At 47.6% G+C, this 22170-nt stretch overlaps 8 protein-coding genes across 8 annotated transcripts; 4 read left to right on the top strand and 4 right to left on the bottom strand.

Moving 5' to 3' along the window:
* Window positions 1–219: 219 nt before the first annotated feature.
* AtWU_10845 (U2 snRNP complex subunit CUS1) lies at window positions 220–1916 on the bottom strand (the record flags this gene model as incomplete). The annotated part of the gene is made up of 2 exons (XM_035505947.1): window positions 220–1815; window positions 1866–1916. The coding sequence occupies 2 exons, from the start codon at window positions 1914–1916 to the stop codon at window positions 220–222; spliced, it is 1647 nt and encodes a 548-aa protein (XP_035361840.1).
* Window positions 1917–2577: 661 nt separating this feature from the next.
* AtWU_10846 (mitochondrial 37S ribosomal protein mS33) lies at window positions 2578–3099 on the bottom strand (the record flags this gene model as incomplete). Its single annotated transcript, XM_035505948.1, has 4 exons — window positions 2578–2606; window positions 2663–2712; window positions 2765–2973; window positions 3061–3099. The coding sequence occupies 4 exons, from the start codon at window positions 3097–3099 to the stop codon at window positions 2578–2580; spliced, it is 327 nt and encodes a 108-aa protein (XP_035361841.1).
* Window positions 3100–3251: 152 nt separating this feature from the next.
* On the top strand, window positions 3252–4379 carry AtWU_10847 (ribonuclease III; the record flags this gene model as incomplete). Its single annotated transcript, XM_035505949.1, has 1 exon — window positions 3252–4379. The coding sequence occupies one exon, from the start codon at window positions 3252–3254 to the stop codon at window positions 4377–4379; it is 1128 nt and encodes a 375-aa protein (XP_035361842.1).
* A 597-nt stretch (window positions 4380–4976) lies between these two features.
* AtWU_10848 (uncharacterized protein) lies at window positions 4977–6638 on the top strand (the record flags this gene model as incomplete). The annotated part of the gene is made up of 2 exons (XM_035505950.1): window positions 4977–4999; window positions 5063–6638. The coding sequence occupies 2 exons, from the start codon at window positions 4977–4979 to the stop codon at window positions 6636–6638; spliced, it is 1599 nt and encodes a 532-aa protein (XP_035361843.1).
* Window positions 6639–7446: 808 nt separating this feature from the next.
* On the top strand, window positions 7447–8367 carry AtWU_10849 (ER lumen protein retaining receptor; the record flags this gene model as incomplete). Its single annotated transcript, XM_035505951.1, has 6 exons — window positions 7447–7468; window positions 7530–7588; window positions 7637–7703; window positions 7768–7973; window positions 8023–8273; window positions 8331–8367. 6 exons carry the CDS (start codon window positions 7447–7449, stop codon window positions 8365–8367), a joined length of 642 nt encoding a protein of 213 aa, XP_035361844.1.
* Window positions 8368–8949: 582 nt separating this feature from the next.
* On the bottom strand, window positions 8950–10554 carry AtWU_10850 (integrase zinc binding domain-containing protein; the record flags this gene model as incomplete). Its single annotated transcript, XM_035505952.1, has 5 exons — window positions 8950–9403; window positions 9578–9717; window positions 9779–9833; window positions 9900–10022; window positions 10082–10554. 5 exons carry the CDS (start codon window positions 10552–10554, stop codon window positions 8950–8952), a joined length of 1245 nt encoding a protein of 414 aa, XP_035361845.1.
* A 5886-nt stretch (window positions 10555–16440) lies between these two features.
* AtWU_10851 (putative cytokinesis regulator (Byr4)) lies at window positions 16441–19454 on the bottom strand (the record flags this gene model as incomplete). Its single annotated transcript, XM_035505953.1, has 2 exons — window positions 16441–17021; window positions 17069–19454. The coding sequence occupies 2 exons, from the start codon at window positions 19452–19454 to the stop codon at window positions 16441–16443; spliced, it is 2967 nt and encodes a 988-aa protein (XP_035361846.1).
* Window positions 19455–20722: 1268 nt separating this feature from the next.
* On the top strand, window positions 20723–22042 carry AtWU_10852 (uncharacterized protein; the record flags this gene model as incomplete). The annotated part of the gene is made up of 4 exons (XM_035505954.1): window positions 20723–20882; window positions 20957–21174; window positions 21224–21530; window positions 21591–22042. 4 exons carry the CDS (start codon window positions 20723–20725, stop codon window positions 22040–22042), a joined length of 1137 nt encoding a protein of 378 aa, XP_035361847.1.
* Window positions 22043–22170: the final 128 nt, after the last annotated feature.

The raw sequence follows: 22170 nt of genomic DNA on the forward strand, positions 1-22170 counted from the left end.
ATCAGGTCCTTTTGACATATGTCATTGTATAAGTTGCCGTTGGGGCCAACATAGGTGTATGAATTAACTAATTAGCCCACCGATCAACCAAAATGATGGTAAACGCCCCTCAACACATGAGAATGACACACCTATTTGAAGCAGTAGCCATGGAAAAGAACCGGTAGCTGTCCAAATAGTCGTATTAGCAGGAAGAAGTATGGCTATTTATTCATCTGCCTATTTCAGCCTCTTTCGGCTCTCATGCGCAATCATGTCGCTAAGATCCTCCTGAAAATCCCAGCCTGGATTGCTTTGTTTTTTCTGGGAATCGTATAACCTTTTTATATCCTCTCGATCAATGCCATCGTTCGCGTGCAATGCATCGGGATCAACAGATACGTCAACGTCTCCAGGCCTTTTGCGTTTCTTGCCACTGTCATCAGAGCCGAGCACAGGCAGAGTGTTCGAGGATGCACCAAGGTCATATGCCCTATCAGCACCGAAAAACCCCTGTACTTGCGTCTGTCTCTCTGGGATGACTTGAAAAGCGCTTCTTTGGCCCACCGACTCTTCGGTCTGAGTTCCCCGATAGTGCTTTCGTACGTCGAACTCACCAGCAATATTCTCGGGACCCGTCATCTCAGATGGAACAGCAGAAGCCAACCCACTGGGGGTTTCTAATCCACTTGGGGTCTGCACTCCTGCCTCAACGTCATCGACATCATCATCATCATCCGCACTGTCTGCTTCCTCCTCTTCCTCGCTTTCATCCTCTGAGATATCTGGTTCTTGCAATTCTCCCCAAAGGTCTTTTTCAACGGGTTCGCCCTGCTGCACGGATTGCTGAGGTTGTAGCACACCGAATATGTCGCCACCGTACAAAGGTCTGTTGTGCTCATCGACTGGAGGCTTTCCATAACCTCCAGGATGATATCCCCACATAGCGCCAGGGGGCGGAGGGGCATTGAGACCTGGAATCTTCAGAGCCGGGTAAGAAGGGGGCGGGCCGTATCGTTGTTGATTGATTAACCAAGGAGGAGGGGCGCCAGGTGGCATATTAAGCGCCTCTTTCAGCTCAGCACTCAACTCACCCGGCCGGAGGTGTCTAAGATTGGTCTCGTATTCTTTGCCCTCGTAATAGACTTCGCCATACCGCGTAAGCTCAGGCTTAGTCTGGAACCGGAAAAATGCCTCGTATAGTTTTTGATAATCAATGTCCAATCTTCCCATTTTCGGCTGAACTCGCTCCCTCTGTTTCTGTTTCAACGTTGCCTGCTCCTGTTTCTCCAATGCAGCATCGCGCATCTCCGAGATTCCGGTTTCCTGGATGAACTTGGGAAGAGCAAATGGTGGCTTTTCTATACCTCTCTTGGAAGACAGGTATTCCCGTTTCAGATTCCAATGCGAAGGCACGGGGACAACATTGCGTTGTGCCTTTAAATGGACAAGCAACCGAGGATCAGGGGCTGATGTATCCGTCCATTCGACTATTTCAGGCCTTCGGACCATCGCTTTCAGTTCGGCGACAGAAAGCTTGTTTAATTCCTTTCGCTTCCGTTTCGATATAGAAGATTCTTTCTCTTCCTCATCCGGTATTTCATTATCATCGTCAAAGTAGATTTCTGGTTTTGGAGGCTCCTTCAAACTCGATTTTTCATCTTCGGGTTCTTCAAATTTGTCAACGATATCCTTATACATCTGCCATAGTGGATCGGCAGAATCCGGGAACACCGTGATTTGTAGCTCTGTACTAGCAGCCTTGGAGATACTTGGCGATTTGTTTTCATCGACCTGGGCCTGCGCATGGGGTGTGTTTGAGGACGTCTCAGTCGCCTGATGCAAAAAGTGAGTAATTCTCCAATAAAGCATTGCACAGATCATACCTGTGATTTAAGAGCCTTTTTCCTAGCCCGCCTCAACTGGTTCTTGCCCATTTTCCTCGCGAAAGCTTCACCTTATATAACTCCTGTGCTTGCAATGCGCTCAGCTTAGATGCACCCTAATTTCCTGGAATGGATTGGGCCCAGCTCAAGAGTTGTATTCTTAGGAGAAAGAGCAACGAGGAGTAGTGCAAGATCGTGGGTTCCGTTGTAGATGTTACTATTAGCCTCCTGGGATCTCTGCACTATCTAGGCCACTATGATAAGAGTCCCATTTAGCGGCATTCTGGACCAGTCATGTGATCTCATCACCACCGGCTCCCTTCATTGATTGGTCCCTTCAACTCCCGTCCGATCGACCAAGTGCTAGTAATAGGTCGTCATGGAAATCCTATTTCTTTGCAAATGACATTGTGAAATGTACCTATGACTAGCTCTTTCTTCGAAAATCTACTCGATGGTCTGACAACAACTGCTTTTTAGCTTAAGTACAACACATCAGATTGTTGTCATGTTCGAATTTATATATCTTATACTATACAGACCCCGAAGGTAATGAATAAAGGGAGAACAAACAGTGATAAAAAATACGTCAAACCGGATAAGCTTAAAGGGAGCGATAAACCAACAGCTTGGTTTTAGGCCATAATGCACAGCATGGTGGACAATCCCTTGCAATAGAACTGATAGTTCAACCTCATTTGCCACAAGGAATCTATTTCTTCTTTTTTGCTGATCGCGATTCTATGTTCACAAGTTAAACAATTGCGCGCAAACTGTTCCTGATTTTTGAACCTTACCTGCAGCCGTTCTTTTCTTTTTGGGTCGACCCTTCCCTCGTAACTTCGCACTATCACAGGTCAATAAGCATATGCTAGAAGAAAGACTCCTAAGCAACATACATTTGAATTGCTTCCTCACGATCATCCTCAGCCTCATCGAACATTGTTAGACCTGAGCGGCTGTATGTGTCCTGCAAATCACGAAACGAGACCGTCTTTCTCGGGTACCATGCTGCCAGCGCCGGGCCACGCAGGCGCTGTCGTAGAATCTTGTTTCCCAATCGCGCTCTTTCGGGGTTGAAGTTCAGCGAGAAGATCCGACATTGGACCTGGCCGGGGTGATACGGATTAGCCTGGAAGGGGAAAAAAAAGCCAGACAAGGGATTATCCCAGCTAAGCTGCGCTCTGTTAAATACCTTGACCAGATCAAGCAGTCTGCTGTACGGCGCTGCCATTGTCGACACGGCGTGTTCGGATGGATACTGTTAGGGTAGCGATGGCGGAGTTTCTGTTCAGATACAACTACCAACCTTATCACGTGATAACCCATTGTCCATACTTTGGCATCTGAGTCTAGTTCTATGTATGAATTATGAACGGTCACGCCATGACCATCATGTGTTCGAAACGAAAATCAGTGTTTTCACTACCTTCCAATAGCGGAAAAAAGAAAGCAAAGGTGAACATATACTTTCGTGTGCCCCGGCTTGCACTAACACTACCGAAGTACGATGATGACTTGCCGCTTGCGAAAGAATCAATCCCCTCCACGCACAGCCCGCAAAGCAAAGAGAATAATGTCGTGCTTCTGAGAACATTGCTCCAGGATATTATACAGAGCCAAGGCATCTCTGAAAGCCGCGGATTTCAGACCGACGCCGATATCTTGACTGCAGCCACTGAGCTCGACGCTGCATTACAGCGCGCAGCAGGTGCCATTACGTCTACTACTAAATGCTCTCAGGATGCGACACTGCCGCTAGAGACATCCGAAGCAAAAATGGAGTCTTGCTTGCCGCGGTTACCTCCGATATTGGATGACGTGCTTGAGAGGGCAGTCTTCACTCACCCAGGTGTGAGCAGCAACATCGGAGCTACTTATGATCGGCTGGAGGTTCTCGGAGATGCATATATAGAACTTATCTCGACAAAGCTCATCTGGGACACATTCCAGGATATTCCTTCCGGTCGAATATCACAGATCCGAGAGAGACTTGTCAAGAATGAGACCTTGTCTGATTATGCGTCTAAGTACGGACTCGACAGCAGGGTTTCCGTACCCCCGGACTACCAAAAGCAACCCAAAAGATGGCTCAAAACTAAGGCGGACATCTTTGAGGCTTATGTAGCTGCCGTTGTCCTGTCAGATACAAGCAATGGTTATCGTGTGGCTGAGGAATGGCTAAGACAGTTGTGGTCTCCGGAGCTTGAAAAGCTTGGAAAGCCGAAGTCCTCCTTGCATGCCAAAGAAGCACTTGCGAAGAAAATCATGGGCAAGGGGATTAAACTTAATTACATCGATGAACGGCCTCCTGCTCAGCGCGGCAGGGGGTTACAGACGTATTTTATCGGAGTATATCTCACTGGTTGGGGTTGGAACCATAAGCACCTTGGCTCTGGTCAGGGTTCTAATAAAGCAATTGCAGGAAATGAGGCGGCCGAGCAGGCATTGTCAAATGAACCTCTAATCGAAAAGATCATGGAAATTAAGAAAGCACATCTAGCACAAAGATAATGTATCTCAATCAGCCTTTGTTGTTAAATCGAGCATGACTATCAAACTTGATTTAGGTATTGGTTTTGTAGCTTTCTTGCACTAATATTATTCATGAATTTGCTCTAGTGGCCGGAGTTGCCTTGACCACCGGAAAGTTACAGTTTGGTTTCGAAAACTGCAATGTTCACCAACATTGAAACCTCGAAAAACTGACATTTTGGTGGACATTGACTTCATAGTCAAAGAAGTTATTTAGCTGCGATAGGCTCATAAGGCCAAGCTGGTAGACAGTATCACATCATATGTAATGATCGAAGATCCCCTGTGAAAAACCAAACTCCGGGGCTTTGTCTGTGATCTCCGTACAATAAACAATGAAGACTAAAGGTCTCATGCGCTATGAAGCATAGCACCTGTCCCCGTGCCCAATGGTGAGACTTTGGAAAGCACGTGATACTAAATACCCGTTACAACGCTGTACATTGATGGAATCCGGACTGTTCCGTACAGCATGTACCAATCTCCATTTTAAAATGAGCATAAACTGAACCGACAGCCTGAATCAAGTGTAACTACCGAGTGCGCAGGATCATACTTTTGACGATACGGAAAAAGATGGATTGGGATCGCAGTAGAAGGTTGGTTCGAGCAATCCCCCATCCCCTCGTCTTGGTAGTGGCTAAGAAGATGACCGCGAATAGATTTGATGATCTCCGTGGCGGAGAGAGTTACCGTCCTGGTGCTCCTCGCGCTTATATACGACGCAGCAGATCCCCCCCGCGAGTTCACTCTCCTCGTCTTGTTGCAGATACATGGGTACCATCACATGGTCGGACGTATGGCCGTGTGCGTAGTCGCTCACCACCGGCTCCAAGACGTCGCCTCTCACGCAGTCCATCGTTCTACAGGGGGGAAGTTGGAATGGGCACCTTTTCAAAGCCGTGTCCATCGCCGAGGCGGTTCTCGCCCAGACGAGGTGAGGTGCGAAATCGGTCGCCTCACCAGGCCTCGTGGCGCTCAAGGTCTCCCTATGGCGAGAGCCGCCAGCGTGATATCTCATGGAATCGGAGTAACCACAAACGCCCCCGGGATATTTCACCGCGCAGTCATGACTACAGATTTTCTAGGCGAGAGCGGAATCAACCTCCTGGCGACATATATACAAAGCCTGACATTCCATTCCGTGATAGTGGCAACCGTGCACCACTTCCCCATAGATCCAGAAGCCCTTTTCATGGAGGACGCAGGGAACGCCACCTGGACATTCCATTTAACAAGAAGCGGCGATCAGTATCCCCTAAGGGCGCATCACCTATGCGTACCTCCGCATCTGGCTCACTTCCAAATTCAAGACGATCGTCTCCTTTTACCGAAAGACTCAATATGAATTCATCCAATGCCCCAAGCCGGTCGCCAACCCATCAGAACCCTCCTAGATGTCTTTCAAGGACTTCAGATCGGTCATCCACTCGAGAAGAGCGAGCCCGTTCGGTCAGTCGCAAGCCTGCACCCGAGGAACCGAGGCATAGATCGCCAGCACCTGAACGACCTATGGGCAATGGGCAGGATTTTGGAAGCGTCAGGTCCCAACAACGAGTACCTGAAGCCCCTCGATTACCGTCTGGCCAACCAGAAACATACCAATCCCGCAACGTTCCAGTACAGCCAAAGGCATACAGCCATATGTTACAAGGTCAAACACCACCATCTGGCCCATCGCATGGGTCCAAAGTAATGTTGCAGAATCGTGGGTCAAATATTTCGTTGCTGTCAGCTCCAACTCGGCCACGCGGCGGTCCAAGTTTTAAGGAGTCGTCCTGGGCAGCCTCTCCAGTCCGCCGTGGGCCTGCGTCTACCGGACTCCACGGTTCCCCACCGACTGGTCCGCGCAGTAGTATTATGTCAACAGGTCCCGGCGTCGAGCTGCCCCGCTCTCATCCCAGCAGACAAGGTAGCGTTACCGGGCCTTCCTACCCTCCTCGTTTCCCGAGACATCTTAGTCACCTTGCCGGCCTTCGCCAAATTATACCCGAAGGCAAAATTATCCCAACCGCACTTGATATTGCCCTGGAAAAGCGCCTGTCTCAACTGGAAGCAGACAAAGACAGACTTTTTGAACAAATTGCGGACAGTCAGAAGCTAAGGCGAGCTGGGATTCGAGATTGGGATAGGCTTGACAGGGAAAGTTCTATTTGTGCATTAAAGAGTGAACTGGCAGAAGGACATTTACAGCGAATAGCTGATGGTGAAGGCGTCCATGCTGGTGCGATGTTCTGACATTAGGTTGCACATTATTATTGACATACCAGCCATTGCAGTATCAAATAGAAGAACAAGTAGAAAACATATAATAACTTCCGCTTTCGCGCACATCTCGTGATTCGCAGTATCTTATTCTGTCAAAGATCCTCATCTCACAGGACAATTTACAAATTTGAAGCTTTCTGACAGTGGAGCATAGTTTACAAGAAATGCACCAATGAGTAATGGTTGCTTCATATGTGCATTTTCTACTATATATCTAAAAGCGTAATGGTTTTCTTTCTTATTCCCAGTTCTTTCTCTCTCTCTCTCTCTTTTTCTATTTCTTTTCTTTTTTTCCCCCTTTTTTCCTTTTTTTCCTTTTTGGTTTTTTAACCCTTTTTGGTCCTTTTCGGCCCTCCCCGAGTATAGGTAAAGGTAGTGCGAACTCTGCCTTACCTGATATAGTTAGAATTGATTCACATGGGGCAGGTGTTCGGTTAGCTAAGACAGATCAAGATCAAAGTAGTTAGCTGCTGCTGCAGGTAGCCAGGTACCGTGGACCCTGCCCGCAGTCCCTGTTGGTGGCTGGCTATATTTGTATTACGGCATCACACATGATGTGGGGCGCTCCCTGTGGCGCATACACTTGAGGCTTCGTGTCAACATCTAGGCATATTTCAGTACTGCTAGCAGAACAATTGCATATAACATAGGAGGTCTAGCTTCGTCATAAGCACTCCCATGGCCGATTTTTATTGATACCCCTCTATTGGACTGAACAAGCATTTGATAATCTGCATTACGTACCTGAGGTTAAGGTGATTTGACTTAATTCGCCATCATGAATATCTTCAGGTTATTAGGTGAGTCTTGTCCGTTCGCTCTCAGTGGAATTGACGCGCCTTGCTAATCAATGCAATCAAGCCGACTTTTCTCACCTCGCGTCCATATTCATACTATTACAGAAGATGAAGTCTTCAAGTGTATGTTGTCAGCACAATTGTTTCTTAGCCTTGTCTGACTGGATATAGAGTTGTTCAGGACTTTCATTCAAGTCCCAGGCGCTATATTTGATGGTTTTTGTAACGCGTTATCTTGGTAAGCTTCGGAGCCTCAGCACTCGATTATATAGGCATAACTCTCTGACGGACTTCTGTTACAGATTTGTTCTGGGCTTTCACGGACTCCTTTTACAACACAACTTTCAAAATCTTGTTCATCGGCTCGTCGGCTTACATCATTTACCTCATGCTCAACGACTACAAGCCAACGCATGACCCCAATACTGATACCTTCAAAGTGCAGTATCTCCTAGGGTTTAGTGCTCTATTGGCGCTCCTTTTCCCGCATGATTATAGCGTCTCAGAGGTATTTCCCCTGGAAGGATTTTATGTCACACTTAATCTGACCTTATTAGATTCTCTGGACGTTCTCTATATGGCTCGAGTCCGTGGCTATCTTGCCCCAACTTTTCATGCTTCAGCGCACTGGGGAGGCAGACACCATAACGACACATTATCTTTTCGCTTTGGGATTGTATCGCGCCCTTTACATCCCTAATTGGATCTATCGCTATTTTGCAGAGAGTCACTTTCAACCCATCCCTGTCGTAGCTGGTATCGTCCAGACACTATTATATTCGGATTTCTTTTATATCTACTACACCAAGTGAGCGCGAACAGGCTTCCTCTATGAGTTCTCGGGGCGAGGCTAACTGTCATACAGGGTTATGAAGGGCAAGAAGTTCTCATTGCCTGTTTAAGTTCGGCGTACATGGTGACTGGTTTCGTCACAAACGGTATTGCGAGTTCCGAGGAGGATGGTCAACCGTGCAATTCCGCGGAAAGTTGGAGGGAAAATATATGTCTAGCTACCACTGAATGTTAACTGTTGTCCAGCGACAGGTACTTTTATGAAGTAGCAAATATTCACGCAACTAATCTTGGTCGGTACGCGCTATAGGCTTACCCGACCCATGCGAAGAGGACAAGTCATGTAGCATTCTAATTATTATAGTCGGGAGGACGATTTAGCCTAAAATAATGCATTTTCCATACTCTCACAGGCAACCATGGTGACACTGGTGTTAAGTGAATGTAGCGATGGCGAATCCCCAGCATTAGATACCTATGGCGCGCGTTTCAGATCCGATAAGAATGTTCATTGGGAGGTAAGAAAATGATGGACAGTGCTATGAAGACTAAAGAAGCTCGTATTAATGATTGTGTAGGTGGCGATCAGAAGACAGTCGAGACGTGCTATACCACCATCCCATATTAAGTTTCCAGTTGCATGGCTTAGCCCACTTGTTCATACAACAGATACTATTGTGATTTACCACCCTCTAGTAGTCCCTATGACTGGACGGCCCGTGCGTGGAAGGATAGCCCGCATTGTAGCTAACTTGGGATGACGATACTGGCATATCTCCATGAAACGAATCTAGGGTGCCTGGGAGTGTACCTGGCAGATGGCCCATCGTTCCCCCATTGAAGGATCGCACATGGCCTGCACTGATGGCCTGCCTCTCCTGTAGAGATCGTTGGCTGTCTAGCCAAGTGCCATGGCTGCTAAGTTGGGTAAAGTAGTCCGACTGCGGTCTCTCCAGGACAAGCTGTCCATTCAAGGTTGAATCACGTCTTGACATAGGCGGTGATGGTAGCTTTGGTGAACGGGATAGTACCTCTAGGCGAGGTGAGCTTCTCCTTGAACTAGGAGGTGTCAAGCGCGGGCCTCCTCGACGCACTTGGCAGGTCGGACATATCTTGACAAAGCGTGAAATAAGCTCCTTTGGAACCCTGGACTAATGATTAACTTGGGACTTGCTGAGGCTGAGTAGAGAGAATGAGCAAGAAGAGAGAATGCAGGGGGAAGAGAAGATCTCAAAGTGTGTGTGATAGGAGTAAAGAGGAAAAGATGCGGTTTCTCTGATCCCATCAGGATCGAGAATTGAGTTGGGAATGCGAGCTTACCATGAATAGATTTGTCTAACTCGAGCTGATGTTTTGTCTCTGCCTCCGTGTTGGCATTGTTGATGTGCTCTAGTGAGTATTTTGAAAAGTTTCTCTCGAATAGCCACTGGTTTTCCCTCATGGCAAATCATTTTCGTGCACTTGAAAATCACACTCAAGGTTAGCACCCAAGGTCCTAAATAGTTTGGATTGTAGACGAACATCTGATGTGCCGGTGCCGACTGTTTGGAGCTTGAACATTTTCTTTACCCAGAATCTAGATTAACATAAACTTTAGCCTCAAGTGAAGTGAGTCTATATCGCTTGCAATGGGGCGAATTACCGGAATTGGGCTGATTCCACAGCCGTGTCTTTGGGGTCCATCAGTACAGTCTTGATGTTCCGTGCTCTTTTGGCGTGGATTAAAGCCTTATCCTGCTTTTTGACGGAAAGGTCGTCGACATAGCTGTCAAATATTTGAGCATGCATATAACGTGAGTCCAAAGTGAACGGGGTTCATCCTACCTTTTCATCAACTGATCAAACTCCCTTACATTAGGAAAGCCGTCCAGTGGAGGAATGACTGGCTCTGATAGCATGGAACTCTCATTCTGCGAATCCTGGCTTTCAATATCTGCTTCGCTGAATGCATCACGAAGTGGGAGAAACCCTGGTGACTGGAGGTAACGTGACTGAGGCATATACTGGATATGATGCTGAAGAGGTACATGATCTGGAGTTGACGGGACCGAATGGCCCGGTGACTGATGTGGTGACAGATGGTGGGTGCTGGATGTGATGCCAGAATGACTGTAGGGTGAACCAAAATGTGACGCATAAGTACTGAATGGTTGCTGCTGGAAAGGATACGATCCTGTATCATTTACCCCAAAGTCGTGACTGTCCCCGTGACTGTATGGAACAGGTAAGGCAAGCTGGTGGTTCACGATGTAGGTATCAGAGCCATCGTGATTGTTGCGCCTTGGGTAACCACTCATGCTGAACAGGTCTGCCAAAAGCCCAGAGAGACACTTATAATTCCTTTAGACGGGAAAAGGATCTTGGTTTGCAGTTACACTCGGAGAAGGACCGTATGACTGGGCTCCTAATAGTCGTCTTGGGAAGTGAAGCAGTCTTTCTGCGTTCGCTACTCTTTCAATCGTATCGAGCCCAACGTGAGAGACCAGATAAAGGAATCTTGTTGCTCCGAATTAGGGTTAAGGGAACAGGGAGGACTAATCAAGACAGAGAGGAAAGATGCTCGGGAAGTTCGATAGCCTGGCAGACTACTGTGACCTGACAATTGTGGGAAAGTAGGGCCAAATATGTCAAGCAAAAGTGGGTACAAAGTGGCAGTTAAAAGGTGAAGCAGACAGAGCTTTGACCAGACCCTCCAGGAAGCCTCAGTACGGTCCGTATAGGATGTGCTGGTACGATATGCACAAGACCAAGGCAAAATATTTGACAGGGGTGCAAGGTTAACCATTCTGCAATCTTGCCGCAACTAAGAAAGACCAAAAAAAATCCTTGAAGTTTGTAAATTGCTTCTTTCTCCAGGCATGTGTACTCTGCATATGCACAGAGGGCGGCCAGGATAGAGGAAGCGAGCTGCAAAATGAAATATAAATGTAAGGGAGCATGGGAGAAAACGGCAATGGGGTATTCTGGATTCATCCACGAGAACAGCCCCACTGCAAGATCATGGTAGGAGAAGATTCGATAAGAGGGAATGAGAAGGAAAGCAGTGGCTAACAGCTGTGGAACCGACAGGGATCAGGCATCATAACGCAAAGGTGAGGGGTATGGAAAGGGAAAAAAGAAATTTGGAAAAAGAGATTTTCGAAAAAAAAAAAAAAAAAAAAAAAAAAGACGGAATATATGAGACACAAAGCGATCAAAGAAAAAGAAAAGGAACGCTGGAATATCAGTTGGGTAAATGACAATACTTATTCACGAATTGCATCTAGGCAACAGAAGAGAGAAGATACATATCTATTGATGTCCGAGGTAATTGAGAGGCATGGCCAGGTTGCGCAGAATGCAAAATATATGAGTAAATTGATGACTGAAATGAAAAGAAACAGAAACAGAATAAGAGTGAGTAAAAATAATTCAAGTAATAATGATAGCTACAAACCGGCAGATACCAGAAACGTGAGATCGTTTGCCTCTCTTTGAGTATACCATTCGGCAGATTGAACAGGCTTGTATCTGCGTCAGACAAGGCGTCGGTTTGATGTCAGCATAAGATCAGCATAAGTAGAGCTCCAGAGTTCGAACAGGGATATCTTGCCCGTAGCTGGAGACCTTAATCTAAGTGAAGAACAATGTGCCCCCCGTTAGTGCTGCTTCTTCCATACACGATCCCGGCCTCAAATGATGAGCTACCGTATGATGGAGACAGATGCTTTACAGTTGCCAGCCATATTACAGCCAATGGAGCAGTTGGAACAACTCCTGCAGCACGCAACCACATGTAGGACGAAAATGGATGTACTGATGCTGCATCTGGTTTATGGAGGCAAGGAATTGAATGGTATCTCAGTAATCGACACCTGGTTTCATGTGCAAATATAACTGATGCATTGCCGAGCCATCATGATAGAAGACGTCACCGATGTCCAAGTAGACATGGCCATGAGGTAGGTAGAGAATATCGCAGAGTGGCTGTGCTGGTCCTTCTCAGTGTTAGGCCGCAAACCACTTGCCTAGGCTAATTGGCTGCCTTTCAGATACCTCTCTGAATTGTCGCGGATAATGAGGACAACGTCATCACTAACATCGTCGTCGCTGGCGCCGCCAGCATCGTCGCCAGCATCGGCACTCGATTGGGTGACACTTGGCAATTCTTGAAACCATTTTGCTGTTTCTTCGTTTTGCGAAGTCTCCTTTGCTTTTTCTTGTTGAGTAACCGCCAGATACGAGGGTAGGTAGATACCTGGGTAAGTGCCTACCCCCTTGTAGGCGTGTTAATGTATGTATGAGCTGGCGACTAACTGCTTAACACCGAAACTCCTTTTGAAACATGATACGCCGAATGGGCGATGCCCAGATTTCGGGCGCTTATAAGTAAAACAATGTAGGTATGCAGGAGCCTGACTAACTGGAGAACAGCACCTCTATACATTATTCGTACACAGGTTGTTATTAAGAAACTGATTGCCAGAAGCTGAATAATAGCAAAGGCAGGCAAGAGAAAAAAAGAAAAAAAAGAAAAAAAGCGGGACTGGAAGAGACAACAAACTAGCACCCAAGCTTCAAAGAAGAGGCGAATGTGTTTGGGGCTTGCAATAACCACGATTGTCGTTCAAACTTCAGTTCACCGGTGGCCAATGGGTGTATAACTGGTGACCGTGGCTAGGTCCAACCTGGGACACATACCTAACTACTTTTGGAAACTTGTGGACAAACCAAATTGAAATGATGTAGGTCGCCTACCTGCAAATACTATCTCAGTAGGGACTATCTTAGCGGAGAGGTAAAAGTACAGAAAAATAAATGAAAAAGGAAAAGAGGAGGGAGGATAAACAGAAAACCGTTGGAGGCAGGTGAATAGGCAGGTATCAGCGCTGTCTAACACACAGAACTGTGTACTGTGATCACCATGCCGTTGAAGAGAGAAGCCCGATCAGAAGAAGTCGGTGCATGGCGTCAATCAAACATGTCTACTAGTAGTAGTCACATGAGCAGGATCGTTAATTCCACCCATTAACCCTATTCAGGTGTGCTGCAAGCCAAACCAAACATGATGCTGAATTCATCAGAAGCATAGAGCAAGCACTACCAGTCAGAGATCCGATTTCTCCCTAGATACAGATACATATATTTTCTCTAATCAATACCAGCCCGGCTTGACTCGGCATCACCATGCGAAAGGAAGTCCTGAGGACGGAACCAGGAGTAGGTTTGTTATCGCCACAAGGTCAATACCCCCTGAAGGTAAGCAAGATAGGTGAGAACTGTCCTTTACACTACACCATGTAGCTCGTATTATGTACGCGTCTCCTCTATCTACCCCCAATGCAAGTATCCGGACTTGACAGCATGAAATTCTGTCTTCACTCAGTTTGAAATTCGATACTTTGTGTGACCCTTTCGGGTGTCGACATTGTATATGATATTATGTTCCTTTGGTTGAGAATTCTAGACTAGTGAGGGTTGCATTGCCTCCCCCCTTCTCCTCAAGAAATGGATGCTTAGCCTTTGCGAGCGTTCCACCCGTCTGCTAACCATGTCTAGCACCAATGGCCATTGTGCAGGGAGCAGACCCGCTTCAGTCATTGCTCCTTGTCCTTACCCAGTCTTTAACCAAACGCCTACTTGAATCGGGGTTACTCGTTGTCTTACGATGGCGCAAACAAGCAGGGATATACCCTGAAGCCTGTACCCATGAAGCTTACATACAGCCTGTAGACGCCTCCACTGAAATTATAACTGCCTTAGCCCCATGTACATACAGTAAGAGGTCAGAATACGCTAGTTCGAGAAAGTTAGAAGCTGACTGCTTCCAGATTTGAATATATGTACGCTTACTACTACTGGGTAATCCCGACTTTCTGGGGGATTAAACGGCATGCGAAGGCTACATATGGTGTTAGGCACGGGCCCAGTACATGGGACTGTATGTGAAGTCAGGCCAAAAGATAATACTTTGGCTTGGAGAGGTATTATTCACATAGCGGTACTTAGATGCTGCTGTCAACCATTTTTCCTTATTTCATTTCCTGATCTGCTGTGTAGCAACTTCCTAAATAGGCAATACCTTTTGAGAGAATTGGTTCTTATATGTATGTTGTGATTTACATGATGTTATTGATCCATACACAGAGACTAAGACCATCCGCGTTCTATAAATACTGAACTGAAGGTGAGAATATCGCTACTAGTCATCACCATGGCCATTGCTGTGGTTCAAGTGATCATCTTTCCTGCTGAAAAACCACATTAGCCTTGTTTCGCTTCTTTGTCCCGCTTTCCACTCAAGTAGACAGCCTTTTACCATCTGCTTCGCCTTGTATCGATGAAAGTGAACAAGCTCCCTTCCCTCTGCCTTCCGTACCCTGATGGCAGTTTGGAGTCTCTCATGCTGACTCAAAGTACCTAAATGTCAGCAAAGGAGCATCCTCTTTACGAATAATATGCGTCTTGGCTTCTACGGTGCATTGGTATACATGGCTCAGAGCCTGCAAGTCATCTCAATGTTTCAGGAGAGGACCAAAAGCTGCACAGTCGAAGAGAGAGGGCTGGAAATTTACCCATGCAAAAACTCCAATGATTCGTTGGTATTCCGAACTGGGAAATTAATTATGAGTATTAGGATGGGTATTCTGGCACATTCACTCCCCCGGTGGAAGAAATTTTCTGGGGAACAGCACTCCAATCTCAGGCTGGACGGTGGCGTATTGAACTCAGACTACGATACCTTATCTAAATTTAGTTGCCTCCATAGATCTACTAAGTAAAGAAACATTGAAAACCCCTGATCGTTCCCTTGTTTGCCTGAGTTGCGAAAAGTCGATACTGAATGCTGTTCATGTGGACGACACGGGACCTAGGAACTAAGACCATATCCACCAAGTCACAGAAGTTGATGAGGCAGATTTCTTGCTAAGTACGACGTCTTTCTATGCCGGGCCTTGTCCACGTAGATCGATGCGTCGCTGGCTAGGCTGATGGATGATCATCTGGGTCTCTTACCATCTATGCAGGGGTGTGCGCTGCTAGATGCACGGTATGTCTGCTCACTGCCTGCAAAGGGTCAGTAACGCTGAGAAGCAGTAACCGACCCCACCAATAAAACAGTAGCTGTTTTCGGACAGATTCTGACAATTCGACTCTCATGATCTTGCAGGTTATGTTATTGCTGGCTTAGGGCAAGCGCTACTTACTACATACGAACAATCCGGAACTCCCGGGGATGCGGGGGGCCCTGGGGCCGAAGAGCCTTTGTATCATGATTGAGATGTCAGGCCCATCAGAAAGGGAAGCTTATGATCTAGTAAGAAATGCAGATTAGTTTCCGACGCGAGGGGGAAATCTTACCAGGTAGTAGCTGTGATCGCAATTGGTACGTCTCGGTCGAGGCTGGATTCTAGGGCTGTGCTACGAATTCTAGTTAGGAGCTCCGGACAAGTATGCAGCCCTGAGGGTTTGGGATAATGATCTTTGCTCAATTAACAATATGGAAAATGGTGTAGTGCAGAAGAGTTGGATTTCGTGAACACGCGGAATGAATTGCTCCAAGAGAGTCTCTCTGTCTGCCTCACTTTGCCCAGCCCTAACACGCCAAGCAGAAAGCCCAGCCCACGTACCTAGGTATTGTAAAGTATTTATTAACAGCCATGCTGACCACAACCACAATTACGGACCCGCAAATATATCCCTCGGTGGATGTGGCAAGCATATGATACTACTGACCTCGACAATCCAGATCTTATAGAATGGCGAGGCGCTACCATGATCAAGGAGTCTAGACTTTATGTGTTTGTTCTACAAGATCCTAGGACCAAGCACCCCGGGCAGTAGCTGACTGCTTTCGAATTAAGGATTCATTCCTGGATTCCTCCTATCATTTACAGTTGGATTCACATAAAAATGATCAGTTATTATACATCCCTGAAAAAGTCATCTGTCCATCAATGGCGTGGTAATAAGTTACATATAACAATCGGTTCGTAAAAAGCAAAGCAAATCGCACCTCTTTAAGTCATAGTCTCGTAGAAAAATCATGAGTCTTCCCATTTCATCACCACTTGCCATCGAAAGCTGGCAGCAGGGTTGGATTGCATAGGCCAATAGAAGCTGCTTCAATGCAACAGCAGCGGCCTTTCACCACTTCATAGTGCCCTGGCCCCCTGTTCTTGGAAGCGCCACTCGCGACCGAGTCATGTGCGGTCAAGGTGCTGTGTGCTGAGCGTGCTATTATTGAATCTCACCAGATCCCGAATAGCCCATCTCCAACCGTCCCCGAACCTCCCACGATCATGAGTGGTCCATTTATCGACCTTGCGCCTCCACTTCTCTTCTTCCGCACGCTGGCGCCTGATAAACTCCGGGCCCACGTCAAACTCTTCCGTTATGGGCCATTCGTCCGATGAATCTTCGTAGCTGCGGTCATCAATGCTGGCCGCGAGACCGAACTCATCATAGGCGCCCGAAATTCGTCCCCCCGCGTTATTGGACGGCTCTTTTAGGTCGTCTAGACCTGCAAAGACATCGTCTTCGTCTTGAATAGCAACCAGCCCATCCTTCCCCGGCTGTAATGGCGCCAACTTGAGCCAGCACATACGTTGTGGATCAAACACCATTCCACCGACGACCTGCACATTCTTCATCGCGCCTATATTCGTGATTAGAGCAGGGGTCGGCTTTGGTGACTTGGGGGACATAGTGTCAAAGTCTTGGACTATATTTTCATTCCCTTCCCAGCAAAATGAACTAGGATTATAACGCATGCCGTTAAGAGCTAAGGGTGTCAGCACTTTCCCCATCATGTACCGAAGCTAAACTTACATTTGGGCTCTTGCACACCCGCACCCATGGGTTTGATCAGTTGTGGTTTGGAGACAGGCACTGGCGCAGCTTTGCTTTTCCTGCTCCGGATAGTTGCCGAGTTCGAAGGCACCCGCGACACATTCGCAGGCTTCCAATTCATTCCAAGAGGAGCAAGCGGGTGATTGTCGCGGTTCTTTGGCGTATTCGTTAACGATGCAATGCGCTGTTCTCTTGCGTTCCTCGAAGCGTTCGTGTCCCGTGCGAATCTTGGCGTGACACTGTTTAGCCTGATTGTAGCGCTTGGGGTGGCTTGTTCGATTGTGGCATCTGCCTTTGCTGTATTAGACTGGCCGTGGTTTAATTTACTTCTAAGTGTCCTCGGAACACCTCGCCCCGAAGGATGCTTCACGAATTTTCTCTCTGCTGAAGAAGATGTGGGCAGGTCGTCAAATAGTGCCAATTCAGAACCATCACCAAAATTACGCCGTCGAGTAGGTCGCGTAAGTGTTCTTTTGCTTGCAGCGACCAATGCCTCTGGACTAGACTCATTGAGAGTCTTGCCCATAGTATCATGGCGAGTAGATCGCGGCAGTCGGGTTCCATGTCCTTGGGGATTTGATGCATCATTGGGACTATCTGAACTGGACCGACGATTGTATCGAGAACTTTTGACACTGGCATGATGCGACTGCTTATCCGAGGCACCGGCAGGAAGAAATGGTGCCTGAGGTTTACGAGCGAAAGTCTTCGTATCACTTCCTATCCGGTCAACAGGAGTTTTCGGTCGGGTGGCGTAGTATTTAGGCACGTCCGAACCATCTTGTAGTGTAGGCAGACTTTGAATATTTGAGATAGTCTGATGTGTATTTCGTAATGTTGGCATTGAGCGCTTGGTCCTCAGTAGTTGCCTTCCCGAAGTTATACGTTCACTAGCAAAGCTATCATTCGATACACCAGCGCCCATGAGCCGTCGACTAGGGGTTGACGGTATTTGAGATGTGGATGACCCAGGAAGGCTGGAGACGGAAGACTGTGACGAATGACCCCCAGCCCGGCGTTGTGATGACCGAAATCTTGACAGAGGAGCACCGCTCTCCGACACAGTCTCGAGATGGGTTGAATGAGGGCGGTCGTGGTCTGAAAGGCGAGGAATTCGAGTCTTTGGGGAAACCGCCGTGTTCGTGAACGTGATTGTAGTTGTTGAGTGCCGCGCAGGACTTTTGGGAATTTCCGTTTTGCACTTGACGTTGGGGTTTATCGACAGCCTGCGAGGATTAAATACTTCTCCATTGTTGACTTCAAGGCCCGAGAAGAAGTCGTCAGTAAGGACTGGCGTTTGATTAACTGAACGCCGTTCCAACCGTACGTCATCACTGGGCGATTCTTTCCGCTTCCTTAAGGACGCTTCGAAATCAAGCGGGCCTTCTGGGATGACGAGGCCATCAAGGCCTTCATCTTCACTCTCAACCGTGAGACAGCTCGATGAACTTGGGCTGACAACGGAAACCGAAGAGCTTGGAATTGATGGCTGATCCCTTGCGGTACCCCCGAACCGGACTCCAATACTGCCTTCTGACCAATCCACGTCGATATCATCGGGAGTAGGACCGGCTGTTTCCACGGCTGTCTTTCTAGGGGAGAGCCGGAGCAGGATGTCATCCGCCGGTAACTCGAAATCATCTTCGAGATTGTCAGTGGAATCCTGGCCTCTCTCTGGAGTCGGACTGTCGATACGCGTTGCTCTGTCTGGCGACCGAGGCTTGGCAACCCTAATCGTAGGAACGTCTTGAGTGTCGACGAGCTCGCCCTCTTGCGGTGAAATAGAAGTGATAGCAAGAGCTGACTGAAGGCGTGTCGAGACCTCGCTATCCCAAAAACACGGGGCGGAGGTTTTGGTCGGACTTGGGGCAGCGGAATTGATTTGCCGAAGAGACTCAGGAAAACACATATTTAGCGAACGCTTTAACTCAAGGGTGCCGTCGGGACCTGGAAATTCGACGTCATCTGACCAGTCGTCAACTATATCCTTCTTCTGCTTTCTGTGACCAAGGCGCTTGATGGTGCCTCCAATGAGGGCCGATCGAGGGACGTTCATAGGCAAAGGGATCCCGGCGTTTTTGGCAGAAGCGATAGCTTCTTCGGTGATGATTTCGTCATTGTCCAACAGCTGAACCTGCCAATCCTCGTCCCCTCCTGCGTTAGAATCAATATCGGAACGTCCTGAGCGACGCGATGAAATCGAATCTCGGTGGCCCGACCGGCGCACTGACGATGTCGTCACAGATGTAGCTGTCGATGCGGCTCGTAGCTGGATATCCTCGTAGCATTGTAGATCATCGTCATCGTCCCAACACTCGATCGTTTCTTCCTCACTGTGGCGGACCTCGAGAGTGAAGGGAGCCATGTTCTCGCACTAAACTGATGTATGCTCATATAGGAGATCAAAGATCTTCGGGGCTCTAAGTAGCAGATGGAAAGCACACGAGCGCTGAGATTCGGCTGCCAAGGGAAAGCAAAGTCATTCCGTGCTTGGTGAGACAGGTCAGATTGAATATGCGTCAATTACTCGGATCGGATAGGCGACGTATGATCGTGCATTGGCAATTAAACAAGAGCGATAGCGTTAGAAGGCGTGAGGGGGAAGCCTGACGGTGTTCGAAAAAGGGGAAACTGGACTGAAGCCGCTATCTATGTGAGTGGCAGGTTGCCTATGCTGAGGCCAAGCAGGTAGGGTCGCATGTAATTCTCAAAATCAACAGAAAACAAACAGAATGATCAACGTGAGGCCAGAATGTGTGCTCCGATATTCGCTCAAGAGTTGGCGCGTGGTGTCAGAAGGGGAAGGGAACAGAAGTGAGGAACGCAACCTGGGAAATACGGACAAGGGAAAAGCCTGGGATGGATGTAACGCCGAAACCAGAGCGCGACGGCACCAAATGGTGATCATCGACAAATAATCACGGAGCCAGCTATCAAGCCTCGTTTGTATGACAAAAATGATGAAGCTGAGGCCATGGGAACGAAAGTACGGCAAGAAAAAAGGGCGGAGGGGCTTGGCTGAGACCGACGGCAATGTCGACGAGAACTACTAACTACTACTACATACATTCATCTTGGATCAAATACGGCTTTGATTTCACCGTTTTCTTCCCCTTCTATTGGGTATTGCTACGTCGCCTTGGTTGGCCGCGTAAATGGGTAATAAGGTGCTATACCCACCCAGCATTCGCTAGTCCCTTTATTAGCACTGCATAGGTCATAGCTAGGCTCTTGCTAGTTGACTGTCTGTTGCTGGGATACTCACACTGATGATCCACACAGTCGGCCGATCGCAGCAATTGAACGGAGTTCCAGTACCGCAGTTTCACCGAGCACTAGATACTTCGTACTGCTTCACACCACTGCAGGTACCAGGTCTAGCTCAGGATCAAGTCATCTGTCGTCGCAATTTTGAATGGTAGTCTTACCACTTTGCTGAAGTTACACAATAAAATACAAGTTCCATACATGGGTGCTTGCGGCTACCAAAGTCTATCTATAGTTACAGCTTGTCCAGGCAACACTCCTTCCTCTCCTAGGCAGCCTAGACAGATCCCAATTTCGTCTTCATATAAAATAGGATGCAATACTTTTCATACTGCATCAAGTCCTGGTAGTAAAAGTCACAGCAATATGTCTACGTCCGAACACGCGTCACCTCCTCGGGTTCTACGTGTCCCTAGGTCTGATGAGCCCGACAGTTATGTGCTGCTCCACGTCGCGCGCACCAATACGGCTGCACTCGACTTGAATCTCACTGCAACGGAAGGAGAATTTCCGTATAATGGGGTCGGTATGGGGTGTCCATAATACTGTCCCTTTTGTCTGTTCTTTCTGCAAATATTGTGATATACTAAGTCAGAATAGTGCGACAGGCTCGTGCGCAGACTCATCGTTCAAAGAGTTACCAGGGAACCGATGAGGACTGGGTTCTTATCCTACTGCGTGCCTTGGGTCAGCTAGAGATCAATACAGATAATTCAGATCTGCTATCTGGTATTGAATTATCAGCTAGCATCAAGGGACAGGGTAGGCAGGGCAATCAACTGGTCCTCACTATTCGCCGGAGGGTCCAAACTATAACTGTAATTCCAACCACCAAAAAGTATCAGATGTGGTGCTGATGATCCACAGCAAAGACTCGGTTCTATAGCGTTAAAACAGGATGATGAACAAGCTATCCAGCTCTTTGACTGGTCTGCCGTCGCCGTTGCCAGAGCTGATATGCTTGAGCAGCAGTTATTAAACTTGCAACGGCACTATCACGAAGCCGACAGCACTATCGAGCAGCTCAATAAGCAAATTGAAGACTTCATCTCTGCAAAACGCCGCCATGAGGAACAGCTTATGACGAACTTTACGCAAGTTCTAAATCAGAAAAAGCTCAAAATTCGCAATCAACAACGCTTGTTGGCTTCGGCGAAAATTGATGTGGACGATGGTAAGGTCACATGTTCGAGTCGACTGAACAATAGCTGATCCTGGGATTATTAAAATATAGCTGGTAAACATCAGGCTGCCTCATCAAAAGTCGGGGCCCGTGTCGGGAGCAAGAAGCATGCGAAACGTCCTATTGTGGAAACGAGCGATGACGATGCTGAAAGCGATAATGGCTCGGAGAGCTTGGATCAGACCAAGCCTCAAACCAGCCCAGGAAGAATCTCAGATACGGACGATGAACCGAATTCTACTCCCCAGCCATTGGAGGATGTAGATGATACTACTGATGAAGATTCACCTACAGCGTCCGGCATCGACCAGGGGCTAAGTGAACAAAATAAAACGGAAGAAGCCTACCATCCATCTAGGATGCAAAAACAGTCACCGCCACCCCGCAGGGAACTTCCATTCACCAGAGGGTCAGGATCAAGGAAAGACACAGTACAAGGTCTACAGCATCAACAAGACAATGCCGAAGAAACCGCAGGCGAGACAGACGATGATGAGCTATGAAGGCATAGCAGAGGGAATATTAGTGCATCAATCAATATGTACCCATTCCATCAATAATCCACATTCTGTAGTTTCTGTGACTTGATCTAACCAATCTTTCATGAAATGGACTTCGTCAAGCCTCTCAA

The sequence above is a fragment of the Aspergillus tubingensis genome, assembly GCF_013340325.1.
Source record: "Aspergillus tubingensis WU-2223L DNA, scaffold_15, whole genome shotgun sequence".
Taxonomy (NCBI): domain Eukaryota; kingdom Fungi; phylum Ascomycota; class Eurotiomycetes; order Eurotiales; family Aspergillaceae; genus Aspergillus; species Aspergillus tubingensis.